The sequence below is a fragment of the Cyanistes caeruleus genome, chromosome 8, assembly GCF_971803275.1.
Source record: "Cyanistes caeruleus chromosome 8, bCyaCae1.hap1.1, whole genome shotgun sequence".
Lineage (NCBI taxonomy): Eukaryota > Metazoa > Chordata > Aves > Passeriformes > Paridae > Cyanistes > Cyanistes caeruleus.
Genome location: NC_141708.1, coordinates 19,244,593 through 19,258,264, shown reverse-complemented (window position 1 = coordinate 19,258,264; position 13,672 = coordinate 19,244,593). Strand labels below are relative to the sequence as shown.

At 54.2% G+C, this 13,672-nt stretch overlaps 1 protein-coding gene across 9 annotated transcripts in view; it reads right to left on the bottom strand.

Moving 5' to 3' along the window:
* Nucleotides 1–13,672, bottom strand: part of PAX2 (paired box 2) — a 101,712-nt gene that overhangs the window by 85,392 nt on the left and 2,648 nt on the right. For 4 of the 9 annotated variants that reach the window (XM_086898991.1, XM_086898998.1, XM_086898996.1 and 1 more), the window contains exon 1: nt 3,368–3,998. The exons of 1 other annotated variant lie outside the window; for it this stretch is intronic. In XM_086898991.1, coding sequence (XP_086755117.1) covers nt 3,368–3,410 — 43 coding nt within the window. In that variant the 5' untranslated portion in view covers nt 3,411–3,998. Of the gene's footprint in view, nt 1–3,367; nt 3,999–13,672 lie in introns of those variants that run through there. 4 more of the 9 variants (XM_086898992.1, XM_086899001.1, XM_086899002.1 and 1 more) reach the window with 2 other exon arrangements.

Here is a 13,672-nt window from a genome sequence, read left to right as displayed (position 1 = left end):
GTGGAAAGGAAAGAGGAGGCAGAATGAATTTTCCCGAGACGAAGGAAGATTGTTCTCCACGTTCCCGTCCGCGTCCCTCCCTCCCCGAGGCGCTCTCGTCCTGCGGTCCCGAGCGGGATGCCGGAGCGCTGCATTCTCACGGCCATTGTGGTGGGCCGAGCACGGAAACAGCGCCCGCTCCTCTCCCCAGAGCAGGGCAGCGATGCACTCCCAAACTCCGGAGCTCGACCTCTTAGAGCTCCGAGCGGACTCTGCCGCAGTCCCCCTTCTCTTTACTCCTGGGTTTTTTCTCTCATTTCTTTCCAGGATTTTCTATCACGTTGTCAATTACAGTTCCTGGCGAACTCCGCCCTCCCTCACCCCGCGGCATGTCCCCCATGCAAGCAGTCCTATCCCGTTATTTTGGGATGCGAGTTGAAAGGACTCACAGAGAAAAAGAGAAAGGGAAAGAAATGGAGGGAGAGACAGAGAAAGAAAATATTTTGAGTCCCGCAGCTGGTGTTTCTTTCTAGGCGGACCCTTTCTCTCATTAGCTTTCGATCTTTACAGGAAAAAATTTCCAGAAAAACAAACCCAAAAAACCCCAGACTCGTACTGTTCCGGGATTTTTTTCCACTACACAAATCTAACATAGGGAGAATTTTAATTCTCTTTTTTCTTTTATTCCCCCCTTTCCAGGCAAAAACCTACTCTCTCTCAGATAGGACTCCTAGGATCGCTTTTTTCCCCCCGATCTTTCTCCGTTTCTAGAAATAACTTGGGGGGATAAAAAAAAAAAAATTGTATGCACCTGCTAAGCATGGGCACGAGAAACGGAGTGACGGGGATAAAGGGAAATATCTCCTTTTGGGACGCAACAAGGCAGTCGGTCGTGAATCAAACGTTAGAGCCGGGAGCAGCTCGCCCTTGCCGGGCATGGGGAGATGCCCGCTCGCAGGCGGTGCAGCTTCTCTGCCGCTGCTACCTGAGCCTCTCTGTCTCCGCAATATCCAGCTGATATAGCTGTGGAGTGCACTCTGTATTAAAGCTTTCCTTTCACACAACCCTAACCTCCTGTGTTTTCCTCGCCAAGAGATCTTAGTTCGTTTTGCAGTTTGCTGAAAAATGATCTGTTTGTATTTTCGTTGAGGTTTTTTTTTTTTCTCTCCTGCTTCTGACACTGACTTATTGGCTCTGAACTTAGTGGAAACTCTCATTGCCCTGCGATCGATCCAAGTCCTTTCGCACAAATAGAGTTTTTCCCATCTCCCCCACCCCTTCAGTAACACCTTCGCACATCCCCTCCCAGCCCCATCGGCCGGGGCGCCGGCTGGCTTTCTCCTCGTTCCCCGCTGAACCGGGGTTATTTTTTTGCGTTCTTTGTTAGTCTTTTTAAAAACATATTTAGGGTTTCAAAGGGGACCGGGGATATTTATCTTCCTCCACTAAAACCGGCGGGTATATGTTGTTGTGTTCTTTCTTCATTTGTTCAGAACCCCTTCTGCACATGTTGCCTCTAAAGTTACAAGATAGCAATTTCTTCGGCAACTCCATGATAAATAATTCAAAGCACCTATTATAACTCGCATTACAAAGTATTAAAAGGCAACAGATGCAAAAAGATTAAAAATTAATAATTCAAATTATTGCAGTCCGGATATTTTTCACACGAGTTTGTTTTGTTCTGCCCGGTGGTTTTCTAAGATTCTTTCTATCAGAGCAGTCAGATATTTACTGTATTTATCTGCATGTAAGTGCCGGCATCTGTATCTGCACAGACTCAGTCGTGCCGCTGTCGTACTGATCGTGTGTTGCTGTCTGTCTGTCTGTCTGTGTGTCAGGAGCCTGTGCCCGCATCTGTTTTAATTGCTTAATAATATCCAGGTCTGTAGCTCTAGAAATACACTTTAGGAAACCGATCAAATGTTGCTGGGGTCTTTTTGTTTTATTTAGATTTGGTGGGGTTTTGGGGTTTTTTTCCTGTCTAATAGGAAGCAAAAAATTGGTTAGGAATCTAACCAATTTTAGTTTTTAAAAAATCAGCGGCAGTGAAATGCATCTTTCGTCTGCTGACATGTTTCAGATTGTAGCGGAGCCGGAATTACTGACACCGCATCTAGAAACAGATCGCACCGCTGAAAACTAAAAATAATGTCTAAGGCAAGGAGTGTTTGCTGTTAAAGCTGTTTGGAAATCAAACCTCCCATTTTAAGCAATGTGTTCTGGAAATCAGTTATTAGGAAACAGAAAGGCAGTTGCCTACATCTGCGTTTGGGAATTCAGTCGTGGGCTTATATTTCTGTGCCTTCCTTCTCAAGGCAAAATCGGGATTTTTTAAAACTTCAAGCATTTCCATTTTCTAGCTTTTCGATTTGTGTTTTATGCAGCGGACAGGGCGTGTCCTCAAAAGTTTCGGTGTCAAAAGTTACAAATTGCTCTTAATTATTCATTTCCTGACTCAACACGCTCTCAATCTCGGTTTTCTGTTTGTATTTTTTCTTCTTCAATTTAAATCTCGGAATTATTTTCTCTCCTGCGGTTTAATTAAAATCACTGGAAATTCCTTGTTACAGTCCCTGCTAAAGGGGGCTTTTGCGTTCCTTCGTCCCCTCCTTAAGAAAGCCTTTTAAAATTGAAAATGTAGCACGAAAGCCCTTTCCTCTGTGCCAGGAATGTACTTAAAATTCACACCGGGTGTCTGGTAAATAAACCAGGAGGGATCGTGACTTCTCGGGAGCCTCCAAAGCCACTTCATCTCCCAGCCATACAATTGTCCTATTTTTCCCGCAGTCCAACCTTTCGCCAAACCAAAACGGCTCACAGAACAGCCACCGACTAACCCGCCATTAATTCGAAACTGGCGTCTTCCCTGTGTGCCACGGAAATCCGAAATCAAAGCAAACAGCATCGGATCGCGGGGAAATGTGAGGGGTTAAAGCGGCGGAGGATTGCGGGGAGTCCCGGCCCGGCTGGGCACGGACAGGGAAAGGGCCGGTCCCGGGGGCTGACGCGAGGCTGAATAAACTCTTCTTGTCTGAGGGGCGATGGGGAAAGAGTATTTGCGGAGCATAGCTCTGCTTCGGAGTGGGATTTCTTTCGCTCACTCAGGGTTTGCAGCACAGGCACAGCCGCACTCAGTCCCCTGCCCTCGGACTGGGGGTCCTGGCCCCCGCCCCACTGCCGGCTCTGCTCCCCTCGGCTCCGGGGCTGCCCGGCATCCTCGCTCTGCAGTGGCCGCCTGCCTTCTGAACGCCTCGCTAAGCCCGCCATCGGCCAGGGGGAAAAGGTGGACCTGAAGGAGGATCAGGTGAGGGAGGATGGCTGGGGGAGGAAGAATGAAGGGATGAGAAAGGGACAGCAGCAGAAGGAGCCGGGCTCCAGTACTCACGGTGCATTGCTGAGAAGGGGTCTGCTTTGCAGTGCATATCCATGGGGAGGCAAAGGAAGGGGAAGAAATCGGCTGAAGCCGCCGTGTCGCCTCTAAAACTCAACTTCAAGACTTAGGGGAGAAAAAAATTAAAAAAAAAAAAAAAAAAAAAAAGGAAAACAAAACAAAACAAAAAAGCACACGAGGAGAGGAGAGGAGGGGAGCGGCTGGATGCGCTGGGCCCCCGGCCCGGCGGAGCGGGCAGCGAAGTACTTTCCGAGGGGCGGGAGGGCTGCGCCGGCCTTGGGGGAGTCAGCAGAGTCCGTGGGAGCGAGGGACTGGCGGCGCCGGGGGGCAGGTGGGTGTCATGGCTGGGAGGGCTCAGAGCATCCCCGGCGGCGGGGAGGGGGTGCCGGAGCAAGGTGCGGCCGGAGGCCAGGCGGCAGAAGGCGCAGGAGGACGCGGCTCTCCCTCCTCCTCCTCCCGCGGTCCGGGGCTAGTTCATTTAAGTTCAAAGCGGAGTAGCAATCCCCGGGAAAGCGGCGAGCGGCGGGCGGGCGCGACCCCTCCTCTCGGCCGGGCGGCGGATCCGGCGCCCGGCGGACTTTCGCCCGAGGTGGGAAGTGCTTGCGAGAAGCCGGGGCCGGAGACTGGAGCCTCCGCTCCCGGTGTGTGTCTCTCTAAAAGCCGCAGCGCCCTCAGCCCCCCGCCCGCCTCCCCGGAGATGGATGACTTGTCAGACAAAGGCAATAGATTCCGACACTCTCTGATTCGCCAGCGCGCCGAGCCGAGCGCGGCCAGGAGAGGAGAGGGGAGAGGAGAGGAGAGAGAGGAGAGAGAGGAGAGAGAGGAGAGAGAGGAGAGAGAGGAGAGAGAGGAGGGCCGGGCCGGCGGCGCTCGGTGCGGGGGGGGCGCTGCCTGCGGGAGCCGGCGGCGGGGGAGCCCCGGCCCCGCGCTCCGGAGCGGCCCGGGCCGTGCGTGTGCCCGGCCCGCGGGAACGGACGGGAGCCCCGCTTTGTTGGCACTTGCGGCTCAGGATCCTTAACTCCCTTATTTAACACGAGCACACACGCCTTGCTAGTTTCACCTCCCTTCTCACGCTCCGCTTTTTTTTACCGGAGACTTTACTCGGGGTAAAGCGGGACGGGAGGGGGATTCGATACACATCAAGGCTTCCGTGGTGTGCGGCTTAGCGTGGGAGAAAGAAAGAAAAGAGGTGAGGGAGAAAGAAGGAAAAGAAAAAGGAGAGAGACAGCCAGAGGAGAGAGAAATCGAGAGAGGAATGTATAAAGAATGAAAATAAAGAAAAATAAATAGAAGCCAGACAGTGAGAGCAAGCAAGCTTCTTGCACCTCTTTAAACCAAGAGATTAGGCCCGTTTCAGTCATTGCAAAGTTTTCCCTCACATGCATTTGGGGAAATAACAGCAAATGCAATCTCACACTTTCCACATCTCTGCTGCTTCTCTTCTCTCTTCTTCTCTCCTTTCCCTCCCTCTCTCTCTTTTTTTTTTTTTTTTTTTAATTTTTTTTTTGCTAGAGTAGGATTTAAAAATTATTTTACAAATAAGTCTACTGCTAAAATAGACATGGCTTTGACTTAGCACAGCAATATAGAGGAATAAAGAAACACCTTCATAGGGTAAAAACCAGGGGCAAAAAGGTAAGATGGAAATTGCTGTGAGCTCAATTTTGATATTCAAACTTGAGAGTTTACCATCACCTGAAATGTACTTCCTCTTATTTTCTTTTCTTCCTTCATCCTTCCCCTTCCCTCTGCTTAGCTGTCACAAAACAGATAAGCCCCCCCCCTTTTTTTTCTAACCGCTTTAAGTAAAGAATGTCTGAGAGATCTTTATGAAATATTTTCCACCGTCTCATAAATCATTTTGGCACTTCAGCTGATGTTTTATCTTTCTCTCTCCTCTCTCTCTTTCCCTTGTGTGCAAAAAAAAAAAGGATGATTTGGAAAATAAAATTTTTTGTTGCGCCGCCGGGATTACATAGAAGTGAGTAGTGAGTCCTCGGTGGCTGCGGGGCTGCGCTGCGGACAGGCGCGGCGGGCACGGCTGGTGCGGCCCTGCCCGCCCTGGCAGCAGCTCCTGCACGGGGTGAATTTTCCACGGGACTGGGGGGCTCTGCGCTGCCCGCTCAGGATCCGCGCTGCCGCCCGTCTGGCCAAGGCAAAGGCTCCGCTCCGTCTCTCCCGGAGCTCCCGCCGCACGCCGAGCTCAGGGCGACCGCTGCTTCCCTCGGGCTGCCCCGCTGCCGGCCCGGGGTGCCCTGCTCCCCGGGGCTCTGCCCCGCCGGCCGCAGCTCGCCCACCCGCAGCTCCCCCATCAGCGGGGCCGCCCCGGGCCCCGGCACGGCCGCGCCGGGACCGCCCCGCGCAGGGGCCGAGGGGCGGCCGGGCTCAGGTGCGGGGCGGCGGCGCTCCCCGCCGCGGCCTCTAGATGGAGCCCTCCGGTCGCTTGGCAGAGCGGACAAGGGCCGGCGGCGGGCCCGGGCCGCCGCGATCCCGCCGGGATCCCCGGTCCGGCACGGCTCGGTCCGGCACGGCTCGGCACGGCACGGCACGGCACGGCACGGCACGGCACGGCACGGCACGGTCCGGCACGGCTCGGTCCGGCACGGCACGGCTCGGCACGGCACGGCACGGCACGGCACGGCACGGCACGGCACGGCACGGTCCGGCACGGCTCGGTCCGGCACGGCACGGCACGGCACGGCTCGGTCCGGCACGGCACGGCACGGCCCGCACTCGTCTGCCGGTGGGACACCGGTGGCTGTGGAGTCCCCCCGGCAGCAGAGTCTCCTGTTCGCGGCGGGACCGGGACCCCGCCGATCGCCGGTGCCGGGAGCCCCTCCCGCCGCTCGGCGCCTCCTGCGTTGCCCGTGGCTGGAAACGGCCTTGTTACAACCCTGTGTTGCAACTCTCCGTCACCCACCGGTGCAGATCGCTTGTCCTCTTCCAGCAGTCACCCCCGCCCTTCCTCCCTTCCCCCGCAGGCAGCCCCGGGTGCCCCGTGCTCAGACACAGGCAGGGCCGGCTGAACGAACTCCACACTGACACTTGCTGGGTTCATGGACCTTCTCGCAGAGATGCTCTGAGTCTTTGTAACTGGCGATTGTACCGTGAGGAAATAGCAGCTTGGTGGTGGGCTGGGGCAGCCGGCGAACCCCAGACCTCCTCCCGATAATGTATTTTGCCTCAGTTTCCTCACTATTTTCCCATAGCAATGAAATTTAAAACAGGAATAGCGAGCTCGAGAAATACAGAAAAATTACACTCTGCGACACGAAGCCTGAATCCCACGGCACGGGGGAACCCGAGTAAACCGGGGAGCCCTGAGCCCGCTAGAACAAGGAGGGAAGGGAAGGGAAGGGAAGGGAAGGGAAGGGAAGGGAAGGGAAGGGAAGGGAAGGGAAGGGAAGGGAAGGGAAGGGAAGGGAAGGGAAGGGAAGGGAAGGGAAGGGAAGGGAAGGGAAGGGAAGGGAAGGGAAGGGAAGGGAAGGGAAGGGAAGGGAAGGGAAGGGAAGGGAAGGGAAGGGAAGGGAAGGGAAGGGAAGGGAAGGGAAGGGAAGGGAAGGGAAGGGAAGGGAAGGGAAGGGAAGGGAAGGGAAGGGAAGGGAAGGGAAGGGAAGGGAAGGGAAGGGAAGGGAAGGGAAGGGAAGGCTTTCTGCTTGCTGCTCCCTTCCCCCCACCACACATACCACAATATCTCCTGGTGCCCCTTCCCACACTAGACTTCCTGGAAGTATTGCTTTGTCAACATTTAAACCCACTGAACAATTTCTGCCAACCCAAATTAAAAATACCGGCCTGTCCGTGCGGCCCCAGGCACTGCCGTGTGCCCTGAGGGACCGGGCGAGGCCAAGACCACGGGCCTCTTACTACTCCCATAGCTTTGCATCTATTCCACCTCGCGAGCCCTGTGTGCTTATTTCCCTCTCACACTTTAGATTAATCTTTTCTTTTATTTTCTTTTCTTTGTTTTCTTTTCCTTTTCCTTTCTTCTCTCTTGCTTTTATTTCTTTTTCTCAAAGGGAATCTGAAGATCTCCCCCATCGTCTCTAACCCAGTCTACCACCCCCCCCACCCCACCCCCCCTTCCCCCAAGCTAGAAACATTTACACTTCAAAAGAGACTGCCGCCTCTCTGCGGAAATTTCAAGAAAAATAAACTTTTTGGGGGAGTTGCAATGATAGCCATCTTTCGATCTGCTTCATTAGCCGGCTTTCTCCAGCTGATCAAGTCAAAATCTTCACCACTGATCCTGTTTGCCACCCTTGGCTCCAATACACATAACCTCGAAGGCCCTGTCAGCTTGCCTTCGAAGTCCTTTGAGTTCTCCCGTGCTGCCTTGGCTTCCCGAAGTTGCTGCCTTGCCTCGTCCCTGGGAACCAGGTTCTACAAACCCTGCTCTCGGAAGCTGCTCCCCTGCTCCTCTGCCTGCTCGGGAAGGGTGCTGTGCCCAGGGGCAATAGGGGTGGGGCGGTGGGGGAGCCCCTCGGAGGGCTCAGGCCTGGGCCAGGACTTGTGCCCACATTGGTTCCCCGTTTTCTAGGGGATGTCTGCAGCCAATTATGCTGGAAAACAGCTAAACATGACCTATGGCCATGGGATGCAGGACAGCGTGCTGCAGAGGTAGAAGTTTTGGATGTGTACGCCTTGGAGATGCTGCGAAGTTCTCAGCTCCACACCCTGTCTGTTTTCTTCCCCTTGCCAAGTGTGCAAATGCTTACAGCCTTAATGTTGGTACTTTGGAGGTGGTTTAGCTCAACCCTTAATATTGTCAGCACTATATTTAGGAATTCACAGAATAAATCTACGCTGACCTTCTAGGTGTATTTTTCTAACACAGAGTTTCTGCGTCAACTAATTTAACTTTCACCCTGAGAAAGTCGGTGGTGAAATCCCTGTCTGTGAAAAGACAGAGGTAAAAAATGACAATTCCCCCTCCACAAAGATGTGAGCATTGAAGGGAAGGAGTCGTCATGTGTGTGAGTGTCAGAGGGATCTTCAAATTAGGGAATGCTTTGATAAAACGTTCCTGGACAACTTTTGGGGTGCTTTGTCTGAGGTCAGGATGATTTCTGGCCTGAGATTTCTCGCCGCCTCTCGCCCACGAGCACCCAGATGAAAGGGGCATCCACATCTTCAGTGTAGGGGTGTTGTGGGCTGATCATACCAGGGGGGAGCAGGTGATGGGGCAGGGCAGAGGTGCCGAGCAGTAGTGTGGAGATATGGAAACAGGAGCGAGGCCATGGGAGATTTCCGAGGGGTGCGTAGGGCCAGGCAGGGCTGAACAGGGCAGGGGGAGGCAGCCAGAGTCCAGCTGCTCCTCCCCGTCCCCCCAGCCTCTCTGCCCAGAAAACCCGAGATTGCTCTTGGTGGCCGAGTTTAACAAATAAATATAAAGTCGGGTTTTAAATGAACAATTAATAAGAAAGAGGGCGCGAAAAGAATAAAGGACCCCCATCCTTCCCCTCCCCCTGTGTCTCTGAGCCCCTCTTCCCCTCTCCCTCTCTCTCCCCCTCTAAGCACCTCTGGTCACGTTGGAGGATGAGTTTTTGGAGAGCTTCTGGTACAATATGGAGCACCACGGGCTGCAATTTCACACTCCACAGCACATTCCCCCTAAAGCTACTTTCTTTTTTTCCCATCTAAGACCCCCTCATGTCTCCCCCTCTCTCTTTCTCTAGCTCTTTTGTGAGCCATGGGTGGGTTGCATGTCTGGGGGACGCCGGGGCCGCGAGGAGGCCGGCGGCCGGGCCCTGCCAGCGGGGCGGGTGCGTGTGTGTACCGGGGGGGCTGCGCTCCCCCCTCGCCCTGCCTGCTGCTGGCTTTTCCCTTCTCTGCATTTGTTTGCCCTGAATGGTAATAGCCCACGTGTGCTGCTCTTTATTCAGTCACCGACACTTTAACCTCTCCTCTTTACAAGAGAGCGTTTGCCACAAAAACGAGACAAGCAGAAGACCTTTTGCAGCCTCATTGAGGAGAAAAAAAAAAAAAGGAATAAAAAGGAAGGAAAAAAAAAAAAAAAAAAAAAGAGTGGAGGTTGGGGGAGAGCCAACAATGTGAAGAGACACTTCTGCAACAAAGCCGCCTCTTAGCGCACCGGGACGGCCGGAGCTGGGGCGAGTCTCCAGTCTCCAAGCCTCCCGGGGCACAGACATATGGGGCAGGGGCGGCCTCAGCACAGGCAGCCCCAGCCTACCCCTTCCCACCCTAAAGAGACAGCTAGGGAGGGAGCACATGGCTCCCAGCACCGACCTGCGGCCTCGGTCCATCCCTGCTCCCGAACCCCGTGCGGCTGGAGGAGCCCCCGCTGCTGTGGGGGTCCCCAGAGCTGTTTCCTGTCGAGGCGGCTTCCACGGGCCGGCTTCGCCCGCTCGCCACGAAACTCCTGCCACCGATGTCTCCTTTTGTCTGTCCCGCAGTCCCAGAGCCCCTTGGGTCGTCTGCCTGCTCATTTCTTTGCCCCGGAGCGGCGGAGCGGGGGTGAGGACAGGGGGGTTTCGTGCTGCTCCTCTGACCCAAAAACGAACTGGCCCAGATGTGAACCCTGCCTCTTTCGTGATAGGAGACTGTGCCACTGGCAAGGCCCAGCTGTCTCTTGCCTTTGCCCTGGGCTGCCGCTGGGGTAGAGACGTGGGAACCCCCCCTCTATTGCCTCCTCTCTCCCCGCGCTCCACCCCCCCCCCCCCCACCCACGCTGGAGACGTCTTTTTTTTTTTTTTTGTCCTCTAATTTCTCCATAAAACTCCCGATGAGTGAATTAGACGCTTATTAAAGTCTCCTTTTAATCAGCAGTAGTGGGAGATCCTCCCTCCCTCTATCTGCCCGTCCAAGGTTAGTTTGCCTCAGGGCGATTTGCAAATGTTAGGATTTACAGTTATCACACGCAAAAACATTTATATAACCCCTAACTATAATACACCCATAAAAACGGGGAGGCAGCGAAAACTGCTGCGGATCAGCGAAAAACCCTATGGCTTGCCCATTAAAGTCCCAGGAAAGGGTAATTCCAGCAGTCAGAGGGGCCAAAGTGTGGTAATGACTGCCTGGGATTCACATCTCCAAAAATGATCGCACAAAAAGCCCCGCCGGGGAGAGGGGCAACCGCTTCGCTCCACTCCCTCTGCAGGGCCAGCGGGGGAACTTGGAAGCAGACTTCTTCACACTAGAAAGTGAGATATACGTCAAGACTTCCTTCCTTCCTTCCTTCCTTCCTTCCTTCCTTCCTTCCTTCCTTCCTTCCTTCCTTCCTTCCTTCCTTCCTTCCTTCCTTCCTTCCTTCCTTCCTTCCTTCCTTCCTTCCTTCCTTCCTTCCTTCCTTCCTTCCTTCCTTCCTTCCTTCCTTCCTTCCTTCCTTCCTTCCTTCCTTCCTTCCTTCCTTCCTTCCTTCCTTCCTTCCTTCCTTCCTTCCTTCCTTCCTTCCTTCCTTCCTTCCTTCCTTCCTTCCTTCCTTCCTTCCTTCCTTCCTTCCTTCCTTCCTTCCTTCCTTCCTTCCTTCCTTCCTTCCTTCCTTCCTTCCTTCCTTCCTTCCTTCCTTCCTTCCTTCCTTCCTTCCTTCCTTCCTTCCTTCCTTCCTTCCTTCCTTCCTTCCTTCCTTCCTTCCTTCCTTCCTTCCTTCCTTCCTTCCTTCCTTCCTTCCTTCCTTCCTTCCTTCCTTCCTTCCTTCCTTCCTTCCTTCCTTCCTTCCTTCCTTCCTTCCTTCCTTCCTTCCTTCCTTCCTTCCTTCCTTCCTTCCTTCCTTCCTTCCTTCCTTCCTTCCTTCCTTCCTTCCTTCCTTCCTTCCTTCCTTCCTTCCTTCCTTCCTTCCTTCCTTCCTTCCTTCCTTCCTTCCTTCCTTCCTTCCTTCCTTCCTTCCTTCCTTCCTTCCTTCCTTCCTTCCTTCCTTCCTTCCTTCCTTCCTTCCTTCCTTCCTTCCTTTTCCTTCCCGAACAATGTCTATACACACACAAGTCCAGCTCCCCGGAGAAAGTTGCCGCGGTCGCGTTTCTGGCAGCGCTTCCCAAGCCCTGTTGCGAGCCCTGCCTCTGCCCCTCGCTTCCCTCCGCCACGGATGGCTCTCCGGTCGGATGGGATGCGCCAGGAGCTGGGTTGGGGAAGGGAGGCTCGTTTCCACCGCTAAACAAAGGCTGGAAACGCACCAACAAAGGACCTGGCGCGGCCCCTCGGCCCCGTGCGAGAGCCGCAGGTGAGGGCTGGGGCTTGCCCGGCCGGGAGCGGGGGGTCCTGTTTGCGGAGCAGTGCTTGAACCGGCGGGGGGGTGGGGAGGAAGAGCCGAGTCTGCAGGGCTTCAGAAGAAACTGGTCGTAAGTTGGTGGGGAAACTTTCTTCCCCCTTCCCCTCTTTGTGGGAAAGCCGGGTAAACGGGCGAATTTTGCTCTCTCTCCTCCCGTGCCGTTCGCAAAGACGGGCTCGCTCCTTCCCTTCCCCTGGCTGGGAGCCGCCAAAGCTCAAGTTAGGCTCCCAATTAAAAAAAGTGGCAGGAAGACTCATGCCTTTTTAACATCAGCTGTTAATGGCCTCGGAGTTTACTGCCTCTGAGGAGGAAGATGCAGAGGGAGAGGCAGAGGGATGAAGTGCGGGGAAACAGAGGGGCTGAAAGAAGGGGAGAGGGGATCTCTCAGCGCAGTGGAGGAAGAGAAAGAGAGGTTAAAGGAAGGGTGGGGGAAATGGAGAATTCTAACTTATAAAAAGGAGCTGGAAGGTGGAGGGGGCGGGGAAGGGCTGAACTGTGAGCTGATTCCAAATCCCTCCAGTTTCCCTGGCTGCCTCATCTGGGCAGCTCGGGCGGGATGCGGGGTCAGGAAACAACTGCGGGCGCGGAGAGTGGCACGCAGAGAGGAGAGAGGAGAGCGGATCCGGGATGGAGGGACGGACAGAGGGAGGGAGGTTTTCCGAGCGCGGAGCGTTATTCCCGGGTGCTTGCCTTTCCTTCTCACTCGGACCCCGGTACTTTCCTCCTTCCTCTCCTCCCTGAGATTTGCAAACCAAACGTCACCAATCAATGCGAGCCCCGGCTCTGTGGGTGCGTGTGTGCGTGTGTGTGCGTGTGTGAGCGTGATTGTTGATCATGACCTGCTGGACTTCAAAACTCTGCCTCTTCTGACTCCCTCTCAGCCTGTAAGTTCAGAATTACAACCTTCTACATCTATGCAAACTTTTATGTGTCGGAAAATTCCTTTCTCTAGGAGAAAGAGAAATTGTCACCGTGTGAACATCTGATTTCTGACACACGGGGCTTTACCCCTCCCCCAGCGCGGGGAAAAATATCTCCCGTGGATGTCTTTAAACTGTGCACAATCCATAACTTTGGCAATGTATATGTAGTGTTATTTCTGCAAGGCAGTTTTCCAGGGTTAGGGGAGGTGGTTGCATTCTGCTAAATGGATCCTTTGTGGTGAGTGCAGATTTATGCCCAGTTTTGATTTATAATTAAATTAGCTTCTAATTTGCAATATGTGAGTCTGTGTTTAAAATGTATCTAATCTGTGAAATTGAGGACTGGGGCACTTTAAATGAAAATCTACCTTTCGCCTCAAGGGTTTCTTTATGAAGGGATAGCCGGGAGGGCAGCGTGCAGCAGGAAAGTGAGGTTGTAATTTCCATTAGAAGATGTCAATCAATCTTTGTTTTCAATACATCAATTAATAAATCCGATTGGTGCTGCGGGCTGCTCCCCCCCACCGCCACCCCCCCCCCTCCCCGGGGCACTCTTTTTGGCCGGATGGGGAAGTGTGAGGGGAAGGCAAACTTTGGCAGGGAAGTCCCCGCAGGCAAAGCCCGACCCGACCCGCCCTCCCCCCTCCCCTTGTCCCCCTCTCCGGCCCTGCGCGGGGCTCCGGCACCGGCTCCAGCCTCGGCGCGCCGCTGGGGGAGGCAGGCGAAGCCGGCGGGACTCCCTCCGTCGGCTCTCGGGGTTTGGCAGAACTAAATTGACACAACTTGGTGAGATACGGTCGATTTTTTTCGCCCCGATAGTGGGGGAGTGCACACGCGGTTAGGTCTGGGCCCGGGACCCTCCGGCTTAGTTGATTTGTATTTATTTAAGCTTCACTTTTTCAAGCGACCCTCCCTCACCGTCCCACCCCACGCAGCTCTAACCCGGGCGATATTATCACCGGTTTCATTGGTTATTTTCCAACGGAACCGCAGCACTAAGCTTTAATTTTTCACAATTAAAAAGCGGCCGGGATGGCGGTGATCTCCTCCAGCCTGACAGCTCGCCCTAGCTCTCCCTGCTGTTAGCGAATGCTCCGCACCTACAAATTACGGCGGAAATGGGGGAAAGAGGGTATTTTTTTTCTTTTT